The 27,769-nt window shown below is 42.7% G+C and overlaps 1 protein-coding gene across 2 annotated transcripts in view; it reads left to right on the top strand.

The window, feature by feature from the left end:
* LOC102689509 (gamma-aminobutyric acid receptor subunit rho-1-like) overlaps positions 1-27,736 on the top strand; it is a 36,186-nt gene extending 8,450 nt beyond the window's left edge. Inside the window, exons 2-11 of one of the 2 annotated variants that reach the window (XM_069196447.1) lie at positions 7,209-7,283; positions 8,178-8,237; positions 10,064-10,170; positions 15,136-15,203; positions 16,705-16,928; positions 21,350-21,432; positions 21,545-21,685; positions 22,163-22,250; positions 22,554-22,750; positions 23,824-24,072. In XM_069196447.1, the coding sequence (XP_069052548.1) occupies positions 7,209-7,283; positions 8,178-8,237; positions 10,064-10,170; positions 15,136-15,203; positions 16,705-16,928; positions 21,350-21,432; positions 21,545-21,685; positions 22,163-22,250; positions 22,554-22,750; positions 23,824-23,975 (1,195 nt within the window). In that variant the 3' untranslated portion in view covers positions 23,976-24,072. Of the gene's footprint in view, positions 1-7,208; positions 7,284-8,177; positions 8,238-10,063; positions 10,171-15,135; positions 15,204-16,704; positions 16,929-21,349; positions 21,433-21,544; positions 21,686-22,097; positions 22,251-22,553; positions 22,751-23,823 lie in introns of both variants that reach the window. The other variant, XM_069196446.1, reaches the window with a different exon arrangement.
* Positions 27,737-27,769: the final 33 nt, after the last annotated feature.

A 27,769-nucleotide genomic window follows, 5' to 3' on the forward strand; every position in this document is an offset into this window, starting at 1 on the left:
CCAAAAAATGCAGGAGGAGATGAAACAAAACACAGTTAAAAGCCGGAACGGGTTCCGGTGCGAGGTGGGGAATAAAAACGATTAACAGGACCAGGCGCTCCAGGTTCCAGACTCGGCGGGTTCGGGACACCGATAGGAGGCCTATGCCCTCGAGCCGCGGGCGGAGGGCGGAGGGCGGAGGGCGGAGGGCGGAGGGCGGAGGGCGGAGGGCGACTCGGTGGTAGGTGGGCCTCCGGGCATCTGTGTTCCAATGCAGTAGAGTGAGCGCCTGGCTTTTAAGGTGGGCTGGAACAGGGAGCAGGTGCAGAAGATCAACTAAAAAGTGAATGAGCCGGAACGCCCTTAAGGGGGAGGGACTACAATCGTGACAAAATCACACTGATATGTTTCACGCAGGTTTTTCCAGCTTTACATCTTCTTTCGGATAGGAAGGTGTATGGCTGCCGTTTTCCTCTCCAAACCAGAGTTCTTGCTCTTTAAGAAAGTGACAAATTACAGGTGCACAGAATGAGACAGCTCTCGATTGCACCAAGTTCCAAAAGACTCAGCCTTGCAGATGTAAGGGTAAGAGCTGCTTTCATGCTGATAAGAGGAAAGTACTTGATACCTTTAAGGGTTTAGAAATAAATATGATTAAACACTGCATTTATAGGCATAAATCAGTCCTGATATTTGCACAAGCTGCAGTGATTTTCATTCATTAGTGTTACAGTACTTTAATATTTTGCATTTCCATTCACTGTTGTCTGGATAACGGTGAATCTTCAAGGTCCAGGTAGTCAGGAACTCAGTGTAATGTTTCATTCAAAAGAAGGCTTCATCACTCTGTTCTCCTCCCCACTGAGAGCTGGTGTGTGGGGAGCGTACTGGTGCACCATGGCTGCTGTCCCATCATCCAGGTGGGGCTGCACACTGGTGGTGGTGGAGGGGATCCCCATTACCTGTAAATCGCTTTGAGTGGAGTGTCCAGAAAAGCGCTATATACGTGTAAGGAATTATTAATTATGATTTTTGTTCTAGTGTGTAAAACAATACATGGGAATAAGCTTAGTATGTTTATTAAAGTGTATTATTACCAAATGTATACTACTGCTTCTCAAACCTGGGATTGTTATTAATAATGTTGTTTTCAAAAGACATCAGTAAACAGAAGGACACAATCATGATAGATGTACAGATGGATTTTCAACTTTATGGTCATAATCCTTGTAGGCTAACAGATAAACTGAAGGACTTCACTTTCAAATATAATCTACAATGACCTTGAAAAGGGTAGTATTATTTCTTTGGAGGAATGTGTTTGGAATTAAAAGCATATGGATAACATTCTCATTGAGGAAAAAAACATGATATGTGTATTTGGATGCATTAGCTGCAAGGCTGTGAGGTCATGTAGCATCAAGAGTTCTGTATTATTTTACATATTATTAGTATATCTTTATTTCTGGGTATTTTTTTATTTGTAAGCATCATGTCTAATCCTCCTGGAAGTCCTGTGAGGTTGGCTATTGTGTAACATTTAATTCCTTGGCTGTATGTAAAGGCATTTACCTTCTTCTACTTAAACTGCAGATACCCAGGGGAATTTTGATGCAGTGATTGAATTTGGACTGAAAACATCTCTATATCATAAACTCAACATATGGAGCTTTCTCTTTTTCTGTTTTGTCCATATGCTAGATGTAGCTTACATCAATATGAATGGGTCACAATGCAGAAGCCCTTGATGTAATAATAACATAAGAACTTAAGAAAGGTTTCAAAGAAGAGGAGGCCATCTGTCTCAGCTAGACCAGTTGATAGTAGTTCATTGATTGAGGGATCTCATCCAGCCATTTATTGAAATAAACCAGAGTATCGGCTTCAACAAAATGGCTGGCTAGCTTGGGAGCTATACTTGCACAATCTTTTGGGTAAAGAAGTGCCCAAATTAGGATTTCCTTTGTTCAAGACCAAACATTGTGCATTTATGCCCTTAAAGGTGTCTGGACTGGTTCCAGTAAAGCAGCAGTAATGGAGTGAACAACATTGCACACAATATTACAAATGAGGCTTTACTGGTACAATCCAACTATAACATGACATCCCTTCATCTAAATCTTACAGTATATACTGTATCCTAGCATTTTGTTGGCCTGTTTATTTGCTTCCCCACATTGTCTCGAAGATGTAAATGACATGTCAAAATAAACACTTAGGTCTTTTTCTTGAGCAGTCTCTCCTGACACAACCTCTCCCATGCTGTATGTATTTAAGTTTTTACTGCCTGTGTGCAATACCCTACACTACATGACTGCTGTCTACAGTGAATGTCTTCTGCCCACTTTTGAATTTGATCTAAATCATTTCTAATGTTATTTCCTGCTTTTACAATGTTTGCTCATCCTCCTGATTTGGTAACATCTGCAGAGTGGCAAGTACTTCATTATTCCGCAGTCTAGGTCTTTGATATTAATTAAGAAGAGCAGTGGGTGTAGAACAGGGCCTTGTGATGTTCCACACCCCACTTTGAGTATTCACCCTGCATGCTCATTCATCCTAGCTCGTTCTCAACCCAAACCTTTCCCTGAATGTCTAAGACCTGTTATTTGAGACTTAAGCTTTTTTTGGAAGTCTGAAAATCTAAATCCCACCATGCCATATGCCCCTTGTCCATGCCTGTTGTTGCTTATTGAACGATCTCTAACAGGTTGGTTAGGCAAATCCGGTCTTTTCCTTGACTACAGTGGGTAAAATGCCCTCAGGCCCTGGGGATTTACTTATCTTGACTGCTTCTTATATCCAAAACACACATCCGTCTCCTATGCTAATACTGTCCAATTAAGAATGAATGAAGTGGCGTACTTGTTCAGTACATCAGCCATTTCCTGTCATTGTCTAGGAGCTTACCTCTTGTGTCACAGATACATTTTACTTCACCTGTGATGGTGCATTTGCTGTTGTATTACTGAAAGAATGTCTTATGTATTTTAGACCCAACTACAATATTCCTTTTAAGTTTCTCTCTTGGCTTTTCTAATATCCTTTTGTACCTGTATTTGCAATTTGTTGTACTCTGTAGTCTTTAACTGGATTCTGTTGTTTTTATATAATTTCATAATTGGTTCTCTTTTCTCATATCGTTTTTTCCTCATTTATTTGTTGAGCCATTTGTGCTCATGTTTTTAACTTCGGAGTTAATCTCTTTTTGGGTAAATTTGTTCTGCCCTTTAAGCAGAATCAGTTTGCCATCCTAATTGTAACCGTTACCTGTCTGTGATGGTGAAAGTGGGGGCTTTGTTTTTCACTATTGGAGTGAAGGTTAGACATGTATAGCTCACTCTATTGACTTCCAGTGTGACGTTACACAGGTGGATTCTGTCATTGGCTCTGTGGGTAATTGGCCAAGGGCTGGAAGCTGTGTCTGGGCTCCTGGAGGAGTGGAAGAGATACAAGAGCATAAGGACACTTACAATTCGATTCTTCAATAGCTTCTACCCACAAGCAGTGCGATTGGCGAACACATTTGGCCATGCCCCTCGGACCACACCTACACCATCACCATCTCCCTCTTTATGATTTCTTATCTATCGCACATCTCCAGTCACTGTTTACATGTCTGCATTGTTTACATTCAAACTGTTTACTTGTTTACCTGCACATTGTCTACTGTTTGTTTGTGTATTGTCTTGATGCTCTGTCTGCACTTTGTGTTTTTACACTTGTTTTAACAACCGAGAGACTTTCTGTAAGTAAGAATCCCACTGTACCAGTACAGGTACCGGTTACATATGGCAATAAAGTTCAAGTTCAAGAGAGTGAGAGCTCAGAAATCCATGTAGGTACTGTAGCGCAGGTGCGGTCTTTCGGCTCATGTGCTCCAGTACCAGAGGCCAGGCTTGCAGGCTCTGTGCCAGAGAAGCTCTAACACGAGTGAGTGTGAATGAAGAAGTTCACAAGAGCTGCGATTAAGGATTTGTGGTGATTACTGAAAGAAAGACCCAGAGTGACTGGGTAGCTCATTTACTCTGGTGACCTATGCCAGTATTTAGTTTATGAAGCTGCAGTGTCCCATTAGGGAAGGTGATTAGTACTGCTACAGTAAAGAGACTGGGTGTAAAGGGTTGAGCTTAGCTAAAGGCACCAAGGTGTCTGAGTAGACAAGGGACAAGTCTGTGTCATGTAATGGAGAGACCTAGCTTAAGGAGTTCACCCACTACGGCCTTCCAGACACGGAAAACGGATGAGGTGATCTGAAGAGTGGACGATGGATTGTTGCGTGTGTTCTTAAAATCTCTGAAGGACAAGCAGCCGAACAGTGGGCTGTGCGGGTTTCTCTACTGGCACATATTGGGGCCCAAAGAGGTTCTGTCTGTAACATGCAGTGGCGGACCACATTCAGCTGCACGGGTGTTAAGGTGATGAGCTGAATCAGAGCGACATTTTGTGATTTGTGGGTTGGCCATCAACACAGTATTCTGTCCCTTTCTACTTCTCTTCAGCTGTCTCATTCCTTAAATCATCTTCCTGGAAATGTTAAACTCTCTTTTGCTTTGGACTGATCCTGAACCGTTTCAGAGCAGACTTGAAAGCGCACCATCTTCGTGTGGAAAGATCCGTGCAAGTATTTCCTCTTGTAGGTGCTCCAAGAACGGGCTGAGAAAGCTGTGTACCACTGCTGCTAATACTCCTAGAGATCTCTTTACTCTGTCAGGAAAGATCCCCATACAATTTCTTCTTTTGCACATAAGTTATTATTTAATTCTACATTGATGATTGAATTATAAAGAAAATCTTCTTTTAGTGAACTAAGTCATACTCCTAACCCTATGCCTTTGGATAGATTTTTTTTTTGAGTTGACCAATAAGTAGTCAGAGAGTCTTGATTCTTCCAGCTTGAGTTCCTGAGCTGAATGCTCTTTTTGATGTAGTGCTACACCTGCTCCTCTTTTCTGTTCTCTCTTGAAACAGAATATATCAACTACTGTTACATTCCTCATCAACATTTTTGGTGAGTCAAGTCTATGTGATTCCAGTAACATCATAATTGCTTTCTAATGTGATTTTTGTTTCTGATATTTCCAGCATTTAGACAGAAACACTTAATTACTTGATCATCCATCTATTTTCTAACCCCTTTATCCAATACAGGGTTGCAGGGTTAACGCAGCCTATCCCAACAAGCAATCCGTGTAACCTTCCAGGATAAGAATAATAATAATAATTGCTTCCACTTATATAGCACTTTTCTGGACACTCCACTCAAAGCATGTTACAGGTAATGGGGACTCCCCTCCACCACCACCAGTGTGCAGCCCCACCTGGATGATGTGACAGCAGCCATAGTGCACCAGTACACTCCCCACACCAGCTATCAGTGAGGAGGAGAACAGAGTGATGAAGCCAGTTCAGAGATGGGGATGATTAGGAGGCCATGACTAGTAAAGGCCAGGGGGAAAACCCCGACTCTTCTTGAGAAACACCCTGGGAGTTTTAGCTCTTCCAGCACCAAACACAGTTTTTCCCAGGAGTCTCCCATCCAGGTGTACTGACCAGGCTCACACCTGCTGAGCTTCAGTGGGCTGGCAGGGTGAGCTGCAGGGTGATATGACTGCTGGCCATGTATGTATTGTATGTCTTTGAATTGTGTGAGGAAATTGGAGAACCCTGAGGAATCCCAGGCAAAAGCCGTGAGAACTTACAAGCGCCACACAGACAGCACCCCAGGGCCAGAACTGAGCGCAGGGCCCCAGCAGTGCTCACCGCTGTGCCCCGGTGTCTGCCTTGCTCGCTTATTTGTTTTTCCCTTTGGTTCCCTTGGTCTTTGTAATTCCCTGTTCGATGACCTTCGGTTCCTCCCTTCATCCATTCCCAGTTTAAATGTTATCGGACTCCTTCATGGATCCTCGTGTCAAGATGACTGGTGCCCATTTTGTCCTGATGTAATCCTAGATAGTCTGTGGCCAAAATATCTAAAGCTCCCTACTGCACATCATGTTCCCATCTATGTGTTGTGATGTCAGATTATCTTTGTCCATTGTTGGCTTTTGCCCGGTTGTGGTAGGATTCCTGAGAAATTCCGATTTGGTCCTGTTTTTAAGTTTCTTGCAGAGTTGTTTCAATTTGTTCTGGTTACATACCTGCATGTTAGATACGTGTCTGCTGCTCATATTAGAGTGCCTTTTCTTTAATACGCTTTAATAATACAACCCTGCCGTTGTATTGCACAAGGTACGTTACCCAGCTTGTTCCAGTCTGTTTGGTGGGAGTAAATGGGTACCGTTTTGTTAGCTTCTTTGGAAAAAAGCCTCAGCCAAATTAAAGGTCTTTACAAAAGCTCACTGTTACATGGTGAGGAGTCGTGGGAGAATAACTACACAGCGCAGTAAAAAATGAATGGTGCTTCATACAATGCAGTAGACCACAATTTCACCTCAAGTCCCAGTGTCAGAAAAGGCAAGGTGGAAATATTGTGGATCCAGGAGGATGTTTTGGTCAATACAGATTCCCGCGCTCTGCATTTCTGGGATTGATACCAGACATGTTGGGGGCGCTCACCTCCACTGCCCTTCTACCACATGGCCAAGCATGTCTGCATTGAGAGGGCTGCAGTACAGTGCATTGCAAAGCCCACCCTCACACCTGTCTGAGCTCCCAGAGGGAGCCGTCCCGGGTCAGATCTTCAATGGGGGTGTTGAAGTCCAAGTACAGCAGGCGTTTCCAAGGGACCAACCTACATCATTGGATTACGAAGGCAAAATAAAACAGGGTTTTGGCAGGTGGGGGTTATTAGCAAATTCACTTTATTTACTGACTTAGCCCCTCATGTTAAACTCACTGTAAAACACGAAAAAGAAACAAAACTACAGGAACGACCTCCTAGATAAATGAGTTCATTAGGCCCTTAAGCAATGGATATAATAGATAGATAATACTTTATTAATCCCGTAGGGAATGAAGATAAGAGCTCAAACACACTCAGCATGAAGGAAAGAAAGATGGTCTGTCACCTGTCACATTCATTTGTACCCTGGTTACGTATACACCGGATCTCATAAGGCTTGAGATGATTGTTGCCGAACAGCGTTGCAGGTGGGAAATTTATTTTCCTTATGTCTCAGATAACAAGTCCCGGGATATGAGCCCGTTCCCTCTCTCTTGTGTGGAAAGTGTCCTTCTGGGTGGCCTTGTCTTGCGTTAATACTGTACTCTCTCTGCTGTTCCACCAGGAGGGAACCCTCCAGAGTTCACATCACATTTTCAAAGAGGCCCTGGAGGACAGCAGCAGCACGCAAACTGACCAGGTGCGAGCTGCAGGACTGAGCACTTGTGCAGTCTTTCCAAGACAGGAGCTTGGATATTTGTTGAGCACAGCTCTTAGATGTATAGTGTCTGAAAACATAATGCTTAAATGAATGTCATTACATGTCTGAGACCTCATAGTTCAGGCTTTTCGGGCTCAATGTGCCTGTGGTTTTTGCTGTCATCTTAACATTATTGATGGTTAATGTTCCAGTTGACATGAGGTGATCCAGCTCATCTCATCTGTTTGGTAGTTAATAGCTGGTTAATTTTATTAATAGCTGGTCTCCAAGGCAATAGGAGAGGAGCACTGAGGAAGAGCCAGTATCAGTCTGATGATCTGAGGGCAGAGAGGTGATAATGCACTTGTGCAACCGTGCACAAATCTGAAGAGCGTTCCTGGAAATAATGAAAAAGGAGCTTAGTCAAATTATTTGGATGCATCAGTAGTGACCCATGCAATGTCACTTGGTATATTAATGCAATGTTTTTTAAGTGTCTTTATGATTAAGGCAGCACTGAACTTGGAGGTTTTGCTCACTGGCACCTTTGTTCATGCCTAGTGAATAAGAGCACACTGGAGTTGTGAACTATTGTAGTGAACAATACAGTGATGTAGTGATTTAGTTAGCTTAACATTACAATATTGCCAGTGATGCTAAATTTGACCAACATTTGCACTCTGGAGAGATGACATGCCAATTCACATTATTTTGAACTGAACGATGCGGTATGTCCCATGGTCTGTCGCTGTCCTGGGGCATTGTTTCGTGTTAGTATCACAGCTGTGCGCTCAAAGACATTCTCCACAGCATCATGAGAAACTGCACAGGATACAGCTGCGTGTTTGTCATATTAATGCGTGGGTCTCTGCTGTTCCCCATGACTGTCCACAGGGGCCACAGGGCAAAGAGAGAAGCCCCCAGACAGGAAGGAGAGACCCACAAGCCTGGCAGGTGAGTGGGGAGCCACAGGCTGCACTGAATATCGAAGGCAAGTTCTTCCCAAATATCCACATAGCCTTTTGAAATGTCCGGATCGGGAGGAACATTTCCCACTTGCAAAGATTTACAAGCATAATGTTTAAAGGGGACTCTTTCTGCGAATCTGAACAGAACTACCCCCTGTGCTCCTGGGTACAGGTAATCTGAAGGTTTTAATGAACCCCTCTGTGCCATTCTTGGGCATGTGATGAAATTGCTCCACCAGCTCCCTTCCTGAAGAGAGCCAAGAGCTGCAGACGGGCAGAGATGATTTAAATTTGACGCTCGGACCTGTGCTGCGTGTCCTTGGGAGGTGTCTGGATACAGCCCGCATGAACACACGCGCACATGTAAACTCCAGATGGAGACGTAGCACAGAACTAGAATTGAATCCTGGAGTATAGAGCTGTGAAGAAGCAACACTGAAAAGTGATGCTAGACTGTATATACACTAAAAACTAAAAAATTATGAATTGCAGAAATATAATTATCTGTGGTAGTAATTATGGCCATGTAGATTACAGATTTAGTCCTAGATACGGTAAATTAGTCTTAAGTATATTGATTCTTTTACATTGTGAAGTCTGATATGCTGGTGTGCTAAGGGTATCTTTATGAAGTAATCAAGTTCCCCACAGCACTTTCTCAGCATCTTTAATTGTATTACAGAGGATTGCAAAATGCTACTGATTGGGCGCCTCTGTGGCGACACTCAATCACAATGAAAAACATCCAGAACAATGGAAGTTCACTAGGAGATTACAAGGTAGAAAATGTTTAAACACGGTAAAGAACTCACTAGAGCTGGGAGGACTCGCGGGTCACGTATGAGCCTTTACATGGTTCTTATCAGATATTCATATCTGACATCAGAGGCATGCAAATCCACTCCTGTGTGTGTACAACAGGAGCTGTTCAACTGGCACCTAAATAAGACCTCAAAAGAGGATCTAATTCATTCAAATTCAAATTATTAATTCAATTAATTAGGCTCTTGGATGAGTTGAATACCTTAGGAGGTTGCCCATCACTGTCTTCATTAGCAATGTGTAGTATTAATAATAGTGGTATTTTCTTCTGCTGTGAATGCAGTGAGGGTTATTTGACAAGTACAATTTTTTAATATTGTTGCTCGAGAGTAATAATAAAGCCAGGGTCAAGACTGTGCAGACCCCCGGCTGAAGAGGTCAGAATCAAAAACAGCTTTGATTAATCACCCGCCTTTAATCCACGTACAACACTAAAGACAATTTTAGAGAGCTTAACTCTGCTAAGCCCCTCTGCTTCCTAACTGTTTGGCCGTGATACCGTGGCAGTAACAATCTCTGTGGCCAGAGTGCCTTGGTCCTGCTCGGACTGACTCTCACTGCAGGGAAAGGCAACTCAGGATTTAGGGTGGCCTGCAGGTTCCCCAGAAGAAGGAAGAAACATTTTCATTTTTGGGGAGAAGTATTAAACTACATAAGCTAGTGGTTCACAGGCCTTAAAAACTTATTTCATGGCATTTTATTTTTCTTCTTTGTTTGTTTAAGACAACAAAAGCCTTCAAAAATATTTTTTTTTACTTGTAAAATATTTGCATGTACTGCTCGCTTTTGTATGGGATATCTACCCTGTAAAGGGCATTTTTTTTTTAATGACGTTGCCAATCCAGAATACAGTTATGTCACTATAAATGTAGAAAACCCTCTGTCCCCTGCTGCCTATCGGAGAAGCACAGCTCAGATGAAACATGCTAGAATCGTTATCTTGAGAACGGGACTATCCAACAGCCACCTGAAATCTGTGTTTCGTTCCAGCCCCATCCTGAAAAGAAGTCCGGATATCACCAAAGCACCACTGACCAAATCTGAACAGCTTCTAAGAATAGACGACCATGACTTTACAATGAGACCAGGATTTGGAGGTGAGGCACTTATCCAGATTTCTTGATGTGTACTCTGTATTTTTTATCTCTTGAATACTGACCAAATACCGTATCTACTGTGAACAATTATTAATTAAACTAATACTGGTTAGTGGAAGAGATAAATGGAGTTTATTGAACTAAAGTTTGGGAGGGGTGACAACAACCACGCTCAATCATCCCCAGCCGTCGGCGATTAGCAATCACTCCCTTCGTCCTTCCTCCGCCGAACACTATAAATACCGAATGCGATCTCTCTCTCCCTCGCGTGTGACTTCTGCATCCCACCTCCAGCCCAACTCCACCTCTGCAGCGGCCCCTTGGTAATCCTGAGGGGGAGTCCTGGCCTCCTCGTCCTCTGGCCAGGAGGTCGGCCCTCAGCCAAGCGGGTTAAGACAAATATTCGCTCCACAGTAGTTCATTGCGCTTCGATTTTGGGCGTTGTCATTCCTCGTGAATCTGTCCAAAGCGGCATAGACAGACTGCAGATAAATTACCTTGTACTATTTTAGTGCTCTGTGATTGGCAATGATAGAGCTACTGAAAAACATACAAAAAGTCATTTGTTTCTCATGCCAACGGATATCCCCTGAACTGCTTAAAGTTGGTTATAACTGCTGACTGACTGCAGGTGAGCTGTGGCCTGAATTATTTCCTCGTGTTGTCTTTGAAGTAAACAAAACAAAAACAAAAAGAATTTTGTGACCTCGTGCACAGAAGATATGACATGGGAAAAATATTCCCCAGAAAGGTTCGTATATGAGAATTTTTGTCTTTCTGATGTGGATATCATTCGATAATTCTTTTTATCGATCTTCTAGTTATAAAAGGGACAACATCTTGGATGTTAACAAGAGAGTCTTGTGAAGTTCATGCTATCTGTCGGTCACATAACTCACACAGGATTAAGCGCTGGCTGGTTTAGTCATTAGTTCCAGTCTTGAGCCAGTTTCAAGCTTTAGTTTTTGGAAGTTGTTCTTTAATCTTTTCCAGTCTTGCAGCTCAGAGCTGCAGGCTCTTTTAGTGTGGGATTTTATCAGCACAAACAGTGAATAGAGGAGATGTGTATTTTTGCTCGCTATAAATGCACATAATTCATTCAAGATTCTCTGTAATTGATCCAATTTAAAATGTTCCTCTCTTTTTTGGAAGTTGTACTAAATTATATCATTTCCTTGATCTTATAGCCCATTGTCCGCTGACTCTCTGCACAAGACAGCTGGTTAAGTCAAGATGATTTTGGAAACTTCCAGCACAGCAATTAGGGCTCCATTTGCACCTTGCTGTGTAGTCCTGTTGATACACAGAAGCAAACCAACCTTACTCTGAATTTCCATTTCTTACTGGAATATATTGTTAATAAACAGGATGGGTTTACAGTATTTAGATATTTTGGATTTTTGGACAACAGAATTAAGTGCTGGATTTCATTATGTTCTAGATAATTAGTGTACCCAAGATTGCATTTTAAATATCAAATATCTATGAAGGTCTTTTTGTAGGTGTGAGCCATTTACAGTAAGTATTTTTTAAAACTGGGCAAAAATACTTTGGAGACACCAATATGAAGTGAACACAGAAGATGCCTAAAATGTAAAGATCAGATCACTTTTTTGGCCATACCTGTATATAGCTTTTTGTATGAGGAATTTGTCTTTTCACATACCCCAGCTTGCTCTCCATGAGTCACACAGACAGGGAGAGAAACTTGGGGTCAGAGTGCAGGATCAGCCATTTATACAGCGCCCCTGGAGCAGTTGGGGTGAAGGGCCTTGCTCAGGGGCCCAACGGAGTAGGATTCCTCTGCCGGCCGCGGGATACGAACCGGCAACCTTCCAGCCACAGGCACAGATCCTCAGACACAGAACCACTGCACCACCCTAAAGCAAAGGACAGGCAACAATAAATACTATATATCCAATGAGTGTACATCACCCTGAGTTATTCATGTCATGTACATGCATTCAGATGCCTTGTGAAGTGGTTGTACAGTATCATTTGTCTGTATTTATAGTCAGACCAAGTACCTACAATTGATTCACCTTTAGCCAGGAGTCAGGGGAAACCATTATTATGAGCCAGAATGAAATGTAATTTTTGTCAGCTGGCTATAAATAAAATGTGTTGAAAAAATATTCAGCAACAGGTTGAGCAAAAAGGTGTCAAATTTCTCCATTACCTCAACTATTTCACATCAGGATTTATGGCTGCGCTACACTGGGCAATATGCACCAGACAACAATAATAACAGATTTGTTGCATCAAAGGAAAACCTTCCTCAGCTGCCCCTGGGTGAAAAACAAAATGCTTCCATAATCCCAATAAAGATCACCCAGAAGAAAATGACCCTACTGGCCTCTTTCAGCGGTCTACAATTTTGAATGTTCACCCTGATGAGCTTAAAATCTGCAGGGAAAAGAGCTGTTTGGATGCCGTCCAGCTGTTAAATGTCCAGAGTTTTTTTCTGCTCTGACCTAATTGTGTTTCTGCTCCACTGAGGATGACATACCACAAAAGCTGAAACAAGGTTAAGACAAAAGCAACCATAAAATAGTATTATGATCACAACATGACCCCAAAACACAGACAAATCACAAAGCCATGTTTTGTGCTGAAGCAACACCCTTTCCAAACAGCTACTGTACATACCAGTACATATTTAAAGGGAGTGAAAGACGATTGATAAATCATCAGATTTCTCTGTGTATCCATTAGAAATTCCTGCACCACTTCAGTTCTGCTAAAGTAGAACTTTGGGTCTATTTTTTAAGAGCTCACTGCACACAGTGCCCCTTTGTAAAAAAGAAACCATTCGTTATTTAAGGACATTTTATTTTCACCACGTTCTAATTTCTGAACTAATCTTTGAATTCACACTTTACATCTATGGGAATTATTTTTTGCTCAGGCTTACTGAACAATTTGACTGTTCTACTTCCAGTACATCTTAAGAGCATTAAAACATTACTTTGATATCATGTAAATTTAGAAAATGTATTTCACACTGCATGAAATTTCCCTGCTTTTCATTTCCACAAATTGCTCTTTTTGATCAAATGCTGAGCAGACTTTGCTGTATAAGGTACCTGATGCAGAACATTTCCCATTGCTTTGACTGGGTGACACAGTGGAATGAGCACCAACAAGTTTGTAGGTTGATACTCGCATGTAGGTTGATTTTACAAATAAAGTGTAGGTTAAAATTAAACACAATACAGTGCCTTGCGAAAGTATTCGGCCCCCTTGAACTTTTCAACCTTTTGCCACATTTCAGGCTTCAAACATAAAGATATAAATTTTTTATTTTATGTGAAGAATCACTAACAAGTGGGACACAATTGTGAAGTGGAACGAAATCTATTGGATTTTTGAAACTTTTTTAACTAATAAAAAAATGAAAAGTGGGGAGTGCAAAATTATTCGGCCCCTTTACTTTCAGTGCAGCAAACTCACTCCAGAAGTTCAGCGAGGATCTCTGAATGATCCAATGTTGTCCTAAATGACTGATGGTGATAAATAGAATCCACCTGTGTGTAATCAAGTCTCTGTATAAATGCACCTGCTCTGTGATAGTCTCAAGGTTCTGTTGAAAGCGCAGAGAGCATCATGAAGACCAAGGAACACACCAGGCAGGTCCGTAATACTGTTGTGGAGAAGTTTAAAGCCGGATTTGGATACAAAAAGATTTCCCAAGCTTCAAACATCCCAAGGAGCACTGTGCAAGCGATCATCTTGAAATGGAAGGAGTATCAGACCACTGCAAATCTACCGAGACCTGGCCGTCCCTCTAAACTTTCAGCTCAGACAAGGAGAAGACTGATCAGAGATGCAGCCAAGAGGCCCATGATCACTCTGGATGAACTGCAGAGAACTACAGCTGAGGTGGGAGAGTCTGTCCATAGGACAACAATCAGTCTTACACTGCACAAATCTGGCCTTTATGGAAGAGTGGCAAGAAGAAAGCCATTTCTCAAAGATATCCATAAAAAGTCTCGTCTAAAGTTTGCCACAAGCCACCTGGGAGACACCCCAAACATGTGGAAGAAGGTACTCTGGTCAGATGAAACCAAAATCGAACTTTTTGGCCACAATGCAAAACGATATGTTTGGCGTAAAAGCAACACAGCTCATCACCCTCAACACACCATCCCCACTGTCAAACATGGTGGTGGCAGCATCATGGTTTGGGCCTGCTTTTCTTCAGCAGGGACAGGGAAGATGGTTAAAATTGAGGGGAAGATGGATGCAGCCAAATACAGGACCATTCTGGATGAAAACCTGTTGGAGTCTGCAAAAGACCTGAAACTGGGACGGAGATTTATCTTCCAACAAGACAATGATCCCAAACATACAGCAAAATCTACAAAGGAATGGTTCACAAATAAACGTATCCAGGTGTTTGAATGGCCAAGTCAAAGTCCAGACCTGAATCCAATCGAGAATCTGTGGAAAGAGCTGAAAACTGCTGTTCACAAACGCTCTCCATCCAACCTCACTGAGCTCGAGCTGTTTTGCAAGGAAGAATGGGCAAGAATTTCAGTCTCTTGATGTGCAAAACTGATAGAGACATACCCCAAGCGACTTGCAGCTGTAATCGCAGCAAAAGGTGGCTCTACAAAGTATTAACGCAAGGGGGCCGAATAATTTTGCACGCCCCACTTTTCATTTTTGTAATTAGTTAAAAAAATTTCAAAAATCCAATAGATTTCGTTCCACTTCACAATTGTGTCCCACTTGTTGGTGATTCTTCACATAAAATAAAAAATGTATATCTTTATGTTTGAAGCCTGAAATGTGGCAAAAGGTTGAAAAGTTCAAGGGGGCCGAATACTTTCGCAAGGCACTGTATGTGTCTGTGTGTCAAGCATCTGTCTGAATGAGTGAAAGAGCTTGGATGTCCAGCCCTGTGACGTCATGGTGAGTGAGAGGGGTAAACCTTTTAATGGTTTTCTGATTTTATTCTAGGCCCAGCGATCCCTGTTGGAGTGGATGTTCAGGTTGAGAGCCTTGATACGATTTCTGAAGTTGATATGGTAAACATTTCAAATTCAAATAATTTGACATATAGCTTTTGACTGACTTGCCAGACTTGTATTGCATTTACCCCTGTTAATCCAAGATCGAATTATCCTGGCCTCTTGATTGGGACGTCGGTGGGCCCTTTTGCTTTGTTCATATTTTTAATGTGTTCGTGCTGGTGTAACAGCTTCCAATGTGCTGCATTACATGAAGTAGCTGCTGGGCATTTCAAGCCAGTAAGTAAAGTTTCACAGGGACATTGCTGTTGACACATACAAAGTAAGTCTAAAGAATTTTAACTGTATTAGTTGCCAAAAATGCTTACAACAAAAATGGAGGACAGTTCAGTAGTAATGTCTGTTACATTCAGATCAGATCAGTGTAGTAATCTGAGCTAATTGATTAAGGGTTTGTCTGGCAGCATGGTAACCTTAAGCACACCATCAGATTACTCCTAAATTGCTTAAATCAAAAAGAATAACTTGATTGAAATTGATGTGCTGGTTATGAACGTCCCTTGACATTAAATGGATCCTGACTACTACTTTGTGATAATCTAAATATTTGCACTAACCATTCCATTTTTCCTCATTATGGATAGCAAGTTCTATTTGAATAATCTGAGATCTTAGTTTTTAATCATTACGAATCATTGACGTGTTAGCAGGCTTGAAAACCATTTGGATTGCTTAAGGCAATATCCACATTTATTCTCAAGCAAGTACAGCAGTCAACACTGCCTACCCATCACACAGAGGACACAAGGGACACATGCACTCACAGAAACACATTATGGTCACAGTCCCCAGTAAACTAAAACCACAGGCCCAAATAAGGAAAGAAAAGTCTAAAAGCAATACTCACATGAAATACTTCTGATCTGTAGCCTAGTGTGTCTTCTTCCACTGTATAGCCCTTTGGTGTTGATAGGCAAATTCTTCAGTCCTGCTCCTCCTAAACAGTTAGGTCCCTTATCCTCCCTCACCCTGTTTCTGCGAGTCTGACACAGGGCAGGGAGAGGTAGATGGATTCTAAGCCTTCCTTCTGTAGGGTACACCTCTGGTGTCCCCGTCCTCTACTGTGTCCAGTGGTGAAATCTGTGTGCCCACCACATTCTGCTCTTGAAACATCCTCCCAACTGGGTCTTGTGGAAGCCCCTTCCTGGTCACTGATGAAATCCAGATACAGGAAAAAAAGCGTTCAAATCTAAAACAAAAACAGGCCTACACCCATCACATGAAAGCACTTTGTAGAGAAGAGGGTGAACACAAAATATTTTAACAAAAAATAGCAACCAGGCGTACCCCATAAAACCCAAACTAGTCAACATAAAGATAAATTTGAATAGTGTCTATTCTGCTGGTGTCTGTTCACCGGTTAAGCAGTTCTCTATCCAAAAACATTCATTACTTTAGAAAAAGCCTTCTGAAAAGTGTAGTTTGCTGCCATCACGTTTACTGCCATTGATCCACTTTGCGATTTGAGAATATCTAACACTGTTGCTGCGTGTTTCAGGATTTCACGATGACCTTGTACTTGAGACACTACTGGAAAGACGAGCGATTAGCCTTTCCGAGCACCAACAACCAGAGCATGACCTTTGATGGGAGACTGGTGAAGAAGATCTGGGTCCCAGACATGTTCTTTGTTCATTCCAAGAGGTCCTTCATCCACGACACAACCACCGACAATGTCATGTTGAGAGTTTACCCAGATGGAAAGGTCCTTTATAGCTTAAGGTAATAACTCGTTTTCTGAAAACATTGATGCACCAATATGTTTGTTCATAATCTGCACCCTTTTTGGTGCGAGGTAATTCTGTGGTTCCTCTCCTGGGAACTGGCAGTTCCCTTTCTGCTATCGTGATCCCAGCTCTTCTCCTGATCAAGGCTCTACTGTTTCATTCCCCTTTTATTTCTAGTTATTTTTTGTTCACTACAAGAGCCTCTAACTGCACCTCCTTCTAAATGGGTGCCCACAGTGCCGCAGAACGAAATGGGAAGTGTAGTTTATCATTTGTTTGGTGCTTTTCACAGTACTTATCAAACACTAGGACTGGCCATGTAATAGATGGGCAGACAGGCAAGGGAGAAGCCCTGATGCTTGGGTAACAGTTTAGCAGCCAAAGACTCTTGTTACATAAAAGATGTAATCACTTTGCACCCGGGTGGCCTGATGAACTGGGTGGCGAAACCTCATTATCCTGAGCAATCTGCCAAGACGAACAGGAGGTGGGCCAGGCTGACGGAGTGGTTTTGCAGGCAGATATCCCTGCTAGAATTTCAAACATTCCCCATTCTTCTGCAAACCTTACCAAGTAATCATTTAAGAGAAATTCTTTACACCAAGCCAACGAAGAACACTTGTCTTGCTCTGACATGTCACAGCACAGTGATAGGCAGGGGATTCTCTCTTTCTTTTCAGGACCTCATTACCAGGTTGTGGTTACTTAGTTGACCAGATGCCACACTGGAGTACTATTGTAACCCTCTAAGCAAATGCTTTCCTTTTGGACATTTCCACTATTTCCATAGTAAATATCCACAGCCGAGTTCCAAAGTGATTCTTCTGATTATGCGGAGCAATGCCTGCTCTAGGAACATGCCTACACCCTTCTCACACAACATCTGTCCAGATGGAGTTGAGGTCCATTTACTGTGTGCATGATCTCATCACCCGCAGAGCTTCAGTTACCGATTTAACAACAATGGCCAAGCAAGAGCCGTTTCCACGACTTTCCACGCATTTAAAACTGAAAACAGGAGGCACTTCTTTACCCAAAGGCTTGTGGGAGTATGGAACAAGCTACCCAGCTGTGTTTTTGATGCTGAAACCCTGTTGTTGTTCAAGAAACAGCTGTATGATCCTTGGCTCAATTAACTACCAAACGAGAGCAGTCAAACGGTGTCCTTTCATTTGTAACCATTATTGTTTCATGTGCTTATGTTGACACTCTAACTCAGGCAGTCCCTGTTGCTGTGAGTTTGAGTTTCTCTCCACCTTCTTTTTATTGTCTGAGGGGAGAGTGTAAGCATTTCCAGTGCAAAGGGCTTTCTGATGGCCACACATTTGAAGCATCAGTGTTTGTATGGGGTACATACCCAGACTAATGTCTGGTCAGTGCAGATCTGGGTTCAAGCCCACAAAGAAAAAAGCTTTGGGGCGGAGTCGTGGCTCTGTGGCTAAGGATCTGTGCCTGTAGCTGGAAGGTTGCCAGTTCAAATCCCGCAGCCGGTAGAGGAATCCTACTCCGTTGGGCCCCTGAGCAAGGCCCTTAACCCCAACTGCTCCAGGGGCGCTGTACAATGGCTGACCCTGCGCTCTGACCCCAAGCTTCTCTCCCTGTCTGTGTGTCTCATGGAGAGCAAGCTGGGGTATACGAAAAGACGAATTTCTAGTGCAAGAAATTGTATAGGGCTAATAAAGTTATGTTATGTTACATGAAATAATGCACTGTTGCTCTTGTCCAGTATTTTTTCACTTCAAGAGATTTCCAGAGAGAAATGCTAGCTCTTCAAGTCTGAAAGTATCACAACAAGCTTTTCCAATACTTATGAAATGTGTACAATATTTTTTAATAATTTAACAGATTAGGTAACTACACAGTTTGAAGAAAAAAAAAACATTAAAAAGGGCCCAGACCTCTGAGAGCACAGCTCACGATAACTGTCCTCGAGGTTCATGATGATTGTGGAGGTTTAGCAGGTCAAAAACCACAGAACCCTGTTCTCGACACCAAAACTTTTTCCCTCTGCCTGGATTTTTTATATACCACCACACCATTAATTTGTAATTTTAATCCCGTCAATAATAATCCAGTAAATACATCAACTGTTGCTCCTATTGACATGTGCCAGAGGCTGTTGGTGACCACAAGTGGCAGGTCCAGTATTACTTAATTCCCTCCAAAACACAGTCTTCCACATATAATTATAAAGCATTCGAGAAATTGATTTCCTGTTCCGGGCATGTGCCTCCTACATACTAGTCACTAGTGCTTTTTATACCTCCGACGTAAAGAAGGGTTTCTATGTATCTGTGTGCTTCACAGCTTCCTTACAGACTTCACAGCTCTCCTCCGTCTGGATTGAACGGAGTGGCTATACGATAATCCAGACACACATGCTCAGTAGCCCTGTGGCCAGTCAGAACATACACAAGTTAAAACACCAAAATGTGAGGACTGTATTTTGGGAGCCGTGTCAACGTAAAAGGCAGCTGCAAAGCCAGCAGATGTAAATTCCACATAAAAAAAAAGACACACTCCTCTTCTAGAGGTGTGTGAAAATAATACTATTAATTAATATTAAAACTTCCTTTCACCACTTTGTTGAACGTTCATGCCGGACGTTTAAAATCTGATGTTTCTTTCAAACGAAATATTCACTTTCTAACAGAATGAAAACTTAAAATCCCAATACTTGCATGTTTATTTAAAAAAAAACAGCCGATTCAAATACTGGCACAGACCTACAGCAATCCAATACAGCACTTGTGGACTTTCCTTTAGAATGGTATAATAATGGTTAATTGAATGAAGATAGAATTTTATAAAATAATAAAGAACTGAAGAGATGTTTATCAAACACAAAGAAAATGTTTTGGTTACCCCAGAGGCATGAGTGCAGATGGGTGAATTTAAGATTTGTGGTGCGTTATTTTAAGTTAATTCTCTGGAACACGTTACAGCTAAATCGGAGTACTACCGCCTGCCACTGACCGCGACAAGCTGTGAAGAAGACGGTTTCCACCCACGTCATTTCTCTTTAGAACAAATATGTCATTAATTACAGGAGTACTGGCGCAGGGAGGCTGCAGGCTTAATGCTCACACAGTGAACACGGCACTAATCTATAAGGAGATCTGTGGGAAGCATCTAAATTACCGTGTCGACGACGGACAGCTGTTCCGTTAAAACCCCCCACTCCCACCCTGGTGCATCGAAGACACCAAGAACACATTGGTGGGCCGCTTGCCACCTTTCATAAGTAGTTTTTTTTCCAAAACAAACTGGAAATTTGTTTTGACAGCTCCTGACAAATGAGCCAAAAGATCATTTCTCCCAGCCACCTGTTTCCAGTCACCACACGGCGCGATCCAGGCAGCAGACAGTGGGCACAGGGTAGGACAGATAGCCAGTCAGACACGTGCACTGAGGAGGGTAACAGGGAGGACAGTGTGCATCAGCAGCACGTCTTTGGACTGTGGGAGAAAACCCACTTGGCTGGGGAGAGACCATGCAAACTCCCCACGGACTGTGTCCCCAGGTCAGAACTGAACTGTGGATCCAAGAGCTGTGAGGTAGCAGCTCCCACTGGCGCCCCAGCTTGCCATAATTTTGAGGTACATGACGTGTTTACACAATGGGAAGTCAGGTACAACTTAATATATCGTTATTTTTCTTTGGTCATCCTTTCCCCAGCAGCCAGAAAATTACAGCTGTAATAACGCCCCTTGCCTGTTGTTTTACATTTTACTCTCGTTTGTATCATTATTTATATGTTATGTATCACTGCAATTTTGTGTTTGCTTTTATCCACAAGGTTTTACTGCACTTGAGTGGTGGGCGTAGTAGATGGACATGTTGTGCGCTGAGATACTGAAGGATTATAAGTGCTGTATAAATGCAAGGAATTATTTCAGTGTATTTTCCTGCTTCCTGTGTGGATCACTTTTCAACATGAAATTTCATGATATTGCACCTAACAGGAGTACTCAATTATCTTTGCATTGTTAACTATTATAGATTAAAATGTGTGAAATGTTTGAGTGTATTTCTTCCAACCAGTGGATAAACCAAAACATTCCTCTTGTTAAAAAAGAAGTAGAAATACATTTTATTGTACCCACATTACCCTACTATTAAGATAAGATCACTTTATTGGCCATATAGAGTTTCTTGTATGAGGAATTTGTCTTTTCACATACCCCAGCTTGCTCTTCATGAGACATAGACAGGGAGAGAAGCTTGGGGTCAGAGCACAGAGTCAGCCATTTATACAGCACCCCTGGAGCAGTTGGGGTGAAGGGCCTTGCTCAGGGGCCCAATGGAGTAGGATTCCTCTGGCAGCCGTGGGATACGAACCAGCAACCAGCCACAGGCGCAGATCCTTAACCACAGAGCCACCACACCGTCCCTAATACTATTGTGTATCCTCAGGGTGACAGTCACGGCCATGTGCAACATGGACCTGAGTCGTTTCCCACTGGACACTCAAACCTGTTCCTTAGAGATCGAGAGCTGTAAGTTTCCATCGTCCTTCAGGAACCTTCTGCTTTCTGAATTATTGTAGAGCTGAGAGAATCGGGCAGCTCATCGTCTCGGTATCAATCAAGAGAGTTGATATTGTTTCAGATGCCTACACTGATGATGATCTGATGCTGTACTGGAAGAAAGGGAATGACTCGCTCAAAACTGATGACAGGATATCGCTGTCCCAGTTTCTCATTCAGAAGTTCCACACAACCACAAAGCTGGCATTTTACAGCAGCACAGGTATTGTTTTTGGATACTGTTATATATTCTTTGTGGAGACAAAAAATATATATGATATATATGACAAAAAATGTTGCCGGCATTATCAATGCTGAGAAGCATATGCAGGTTTCTGAAGTGAAAGAGCATCTTGCACAAAAGGCAGGAAGCCGATGTGTTCTTTATCTGACACCGAGATGCAAGAGGCCTGTTTCAAATGCTGAGATGTCAGTGCCATTTACAATAACTCCATCTTGAATTTACCACTGTTTTTACACCGTACAATAGTGAAATCACTTGAAACAAAATCTGCAAAAGCAGAGCAGCGAAAAAGTCCCCCTCTTTGGAAAAGGCACTCAGCATCCCAGACTGTGTTAGGGAACATGGGCTTATACAGTAAGTGCAGCGGTGTGTTTTGCGGTTTCCCTCTCAGGCTGGTATAACAGGCTGTACATCAACTTCACTCTGCGGCGCCACATCTTCTTCTTCCTGCTCCAGACCTACTTCCCGGCCACTCTGATGGTCATGCTGTCCTGGGTGTCCTTCTGGATCGACCGCAGGGCCGTACCAGCTCGAGTCCCTTTGGGTGAGGACGTCTTTTCAAAGCCAGTACTGGCTTCAGTGGGGAAATGAGAAAGATCTGAGGGAGTCATGTTGACTTATAACAGTATTTCTATCGACACCTCCATGCACGCTGTTTGCACTGGTTTCCTATATAATTTATAGCAAGCTGCTCTCTGCAGCCATATCAGCTGCCGCCAAGTCTCGTGGGTGTTTCTGGTCCTCCCATTCGCTGGCCACAGCCCTGCCTTCTGCCTTCCATTGGCCGAGCAGCAGCCGGAGCCCCGGGGCCCCGTGTTAACGAGGGTGCTCTCTGGCTGTGTGACAGGTATCACCACGGTGCTCACCATGTCCACCATCATCACCGGAGTCAACGCCTCCATGCCCAGGGTCTCCTACATCAAGGCGGTGGACATCTACCTCTGGGTCAGCTTCGTCTTCGTGTTCCTGTCGGTGCTGGAGTACGCCGCCGTCAACTACCTGACCACCGTGCAGGAGAGGAAGGAGAGAAAGATACGAGACAGGGTAAGATCTGTCAAGTGCCGGAGCAGGAGGAGGAATTCCAGATGTGGGTAGGATCCCTATTATTGTAGCACACAAGTTCTGCTGTCGCTGGGAAGGGGGAGGGAAAGTGTCGAGAGGCTCATTCAGTAAAGGTGCTTGCTGCAAGAGTAGGTTGAGCCCAGATGTACCAAATCTATGCCTCATTAAGCCTACATTAATTAAGCTCTTGTCACTAGCTGACTTTGATGGTGTTCTGGAGCAACAGGACACAGAAGTGACACCAGGCTGGTGGGATTTGTCTTAGCCAGGACAGGACAGTCAGAGACACAGTGATGCATCTTTCCAGGTGCCTGCCGGCACACACAGAGGTATCAGTCAGGGATGTACTTGAACTGGAGAATACACTCCTGTTAGGCCTTGTGGGGCTGATGAAGTGTCACGTGACAAGCTCTAGAGCAGCATGACCACATGTCACTTTCTTAAGTTGTTACAGGAGACGTTGCCAGAAAGATGAGCCTTAACACAACTGGTGGGCCCAGATTGGGTGGGTGTGTAGCATAAATATTGATGAAAGAGTTTAAATCTGAGATCTCAAGAGAATGGGAGGTGAGAATAGGCCCTGCATCGATAAACCTGTTTATTTCAAATGCGTAAGGCTCAAATCTCTGGAGTGGAGCTGCACTAGAGTGCAAGCTGCAAAGGATCTACCACCTTCTAGATTCTCTCTCCACTCATTCTTTTGAAAACTCTCAGTTCTTTCACAGATTCCAGCTCTTTTTGAGTTAGGAGCGTTTAGTTAAAGAAAGAGGCCCTTTCACATCTGTCATTTCCTGCACAGTAGTACGCAACTTTTCTGGGCATTTCCAAAAGTTCCGCTCTCCCTCCTGGAACGGACAGGCAAGAGGGCCGAGACAGGCCGAGCAGAGTGAACACCTTCATTAGAAGACAGGTCACCCCGAGTCGATAAAGGCGACAGTTTAACGAGCGACCACTCCCTAAGCCTGATGCGCGATCGCGTCGAGGTGAGACGGCTGTCCTGTGCTGGGCACGTTCAGTAGGCGGGTGACCTGTGCGATCCGTGTTTCCGCCGGCAGCTCCCCTGCACCTGCGGCCTGGCACATCCCCGGCAGCTGATCATGGGAACCAGCTACAGCGACGTCGACGTCAACACCACTGGGACCTACGGCGTGCCCGAGAACGGGGAAAAGCAGGAGAGGATCTTAGTGCACCTGGCGCTGGGGGATGATCGGACGACGAGTAGAAGGAAGAACTCAAGAAGTTACGTGAGCATGTGGATCGACACGCACGCCATCGACAAGTACTCCCGCATCATCTTTCCTGGTGCCTACATCCTCTTCAACATCATCTACTGGTCCATCTACTCTTAGTCCTGCAGTCCCATTGCTCGGAAACGACTGCAGATCAATTGGTTTCTAACTCAAGTGGCGATGCAATAATTCTTACTTTTTTAGTACCATTGTCTACCGATTTTAAAATCGGCTTCTAGCAAGAACACTTCAGGTTTTTAAATCGTGTTGAAACTTTGAAAGTTGAATTGCAGTCCAGATATAAATGTCAGATATACACGGCTGTACTCTAAGGAGGAGGCATTGGGGGAGATTTAGACCAATGGACGTGAACGTGGGAAAGCATCACTATCGAATTGGCCGTCTACCCTACAGTTCGCACTGCCGCAGGAAGTGTGCAGGTTTTCAATAGCTCCTAAACAAAATGGCAAGTGTAGAACGTGTAGTGGAATGTAAACATTTCAATTACCATATAGGTGTCACAGAAACCTTTGACAATGAGCCAAAAAAGAACAACTAGATAATGCGTTTTCTCTGGAGCATATCCACGCAATCACTAGTGTTAAAGAAACATAGTCGTGGCTAGTTGAAAATACAGTGTAAAACTTTTTCCCACCATTTCTCACTTAAAATTATAACCTTTTCCCACAGTTTCTCAGTCCTAATGTAGAATAAACGCACAAACAACACAGAACAACATTTTTATCTTTATTTTTATCTTTTCCCCCACAGCTTTTTATCTTTAGCAATGCAAAACCCGAGAGGTGTACTTTTGACATTGAAATTCATGCTATAAACTATAACTGTAACCTCTCAGGGCTACAATGAAAGGTCTTCAGGGCCACCTGTTTGTGACCCCTGCCTTATAGGAAGGATACGGTGAAAGGAAACCCTGTTCAGACTCCTATACAGTACACGGAGCACCAAAACAAACTTAGAACATCCACAAATTCACATTAGGAAAATGCACAACTGCGACACGTGCTTTGCACTGGGTCTCATTCCTCATAGACCCTGAACCTGTACTGTCTGTGCCTGTTCACTGGTCTCTGAGCCCCAGATGCCGCAGGTCGGGGCTGCTCATACCCCAGATTTCCAGTGGGGCCCAGGTCTCATTGCCATGCCATAAGAAAGCTATTGTATTGCTGCTGGAATCCAGTCATGTCACAATGCCTCAGGAGAAAGTCAAGAAATAGAGCAGTAAGACCACTGCTCTTCCCAGTTTATATCAGTGACATACTGACGGTGCAAAGGTGAGGTGATTTAATACGCAAGGCAAAAAGGTCACAGTCAGTAATAAACAATCAATTCATCCAAATGATACCAGAAAGCTTTTCATCAATATCCACAATACATAGAGTATAATTCATTTTTTTCTGAATTCATTGCACATTTATTTCTATCAATCCATTTCCTAATGACTTAAACAATTCTGGGGCGCAGGGGAGCCACAGCCAATCTCTGCAAGCCAAGGGCACAAGGTGGGGTACACCCTGTAGGGGCTGCCAGTCCATCACACACACCCTCACACCAGGTCCCGTTTCCCCAGATGCTTATGGACCTTCCAGCACGCCTGTGAGACAGGAAACCCGCGCGAACACGGGGAGAATATACAAGCTCCACGCACACAGCGCCCCAAATCTGGAACTGAACCCAGGGCCTCAGAGCTGGAGCTCTGCAATGATCACGACTGTGGAGCTGTGCCCCTCACATTTACTTCATTGTGCTTATCTTTCATTAAAAGAAGTGACGATCTGATGGCTCAGTATATATAAATCCCTCCAATTCATCAGTGTCACTGGCTTGAGAAGACAGCTCTGTGATGAAAACGTTTCTCCAGATGCTGACCATATATCATTGAAAATGTTTAGGAGACCACAAGGAAATTGTACATTTTTAGATACTTAGGCTGCGTTAATACCTGATTGTAGTATTTGTGGAAACTGACACTCAGGACTACAAGTCACATTCTGTAGTTACAGGTTCGGCATTTTACTACTGATGTTATTGTTCCCTGAAAAATGCAATGTCCGTGTTTTTACACTGACATTTTTAAAACCGCGTTAAACACTTTTGAACCTCCGATGGTCCAAAGGCCACACTTTCCTTCTCCTTTCCCCAAATCTTCCATATACTAACACACTTCAGGGAGGACCTATTACAACAGTGATTTTATTTTTTTAGTGTGAGTTATTGAACAGATTAATTTATTTTACATTTCCCAGCAAAGATCACGTCTCAACTTGTGAACCTAGAATGCCACAACTTTTAAGTTTCTCCTTTGTCAGCCTTTTCACCTCAGCTGCTCTGAAACAACAAGACAAGCGAGCCAGGCTGGTGACCCAAGTGTTTATAATCCGTGAAAGTATGGCGGTTAACAGTCTTCGCAATCATTCGAAGTTTTTAAGTCCTGAACATTTGCTATTAAAAAGAGGAGTAGAGATCGATATTACAACAGTTAAAAAAACTAAATGTAGCAAACGATGCCCTCTGGTGGTAGTATGCTGTACATCATCGTTCAACAGAGGGCTTTAAATTAGATTTCCTTCAGCGTTTTGGTACCATAGGTCCCGAAAACCTTTTGCTTTGAATTTTGGAAATTAAATAGATTTTTTAACAATAAGGCAGATTTTCTTTATATATACATAGACCATTGAAATACCTAAATAAAATCTTTTCAGAGGAAATAAAGGCTCCACATACTCCCCTAAAACGTTACAAGTGTAGAAGTGAGCAACTAAACCACAATTTATTTAAAATACAAATATGTTGACATTTTGAGTTACATTTCTTTGTAAATGAATCTGAAATGCATTTATAATTGTATAATTCATCCACTTTTTCTGACTAAATAGCTGGCTTACAGCACTACCTGAAATGATTTGCGCAACTATTATGATGCATTTATTGTCGACTTCAGTATTTGAGCTTAGTGCTCATACTAACTTGAGTTCTTGAATGTCTTGCATAGTATTTTGTGTCTTTCAGTCTGATAGTGCACAAAACAAACCAGGAACATCTGAAACCTTTTTTTTTTTTTCGTGGACTTCATGGATGCTTCCAGATAACATAGTACTGTTCAATTCTGTGCTTCGTTTTCATTTAGAAGGATAAATACTGGGAAAACACTGTTGCAGTGCTCTGAAGAATGGTCTTAAATCTTTTGTAGGTTTGGAAAATGTATTGTAGTTAAACTGTCTTTATCATTCCTAAAATCTAAGGCCGTAAGCAACAGACTGATTAGCTTAGACTGCTAGAGATACTATCAGAGATAGCATTTGTCCTTAGAAAGAGGAGTCAGTGCAGTAGAGTGTTTTGTAGATGCTCCTGGTAGCATTTAAAACATGTTTTATCTGTCTTATTTGTAATCATTTTAATTAACTGATTTGTATATACTACTTCACCAATACGTTGAATCTGGAAAAGCTTGAAGTGCTCAGCTGAAATGATCACTGTGTTGCAAACTGTCGTGCTGTATGTGAACATGCAGGTTTTTATATTTGTTTCCTTACCAGGGACCTCCAGGGTGTCTTGCTTTTATATTTGCTATTGTTTTTAAATAACGTTAACTTTTTCTTGTCACACTTTTTTATTTTTAAGCCAGATCATGTTTGAGTTTTGGAAGAATGGCATGTTGTCTTTCTGCAAGATTTCAGATGTGACCCCCCGAAACCGTTAATAAACCGACAACAATTTTTCAGACTAGAATTTGCTTTTTTGTGCCCAATTTCTT

Source organism: Lepisosteus oculatus, chromosome 2 (assembly GCF_040954835.1).
Source record: "Lepisosteus oculatus isolate fLepOcu1 chromosome 2, fLepOcu1.hap2, whole genome shotgun sequence".
NCBI lineage: Eukaryota > Metazoa > Chordata > Actinopteri > Semionotiformes > Lepisosteidae > Lepisosteus > Lepisosteus oculatus.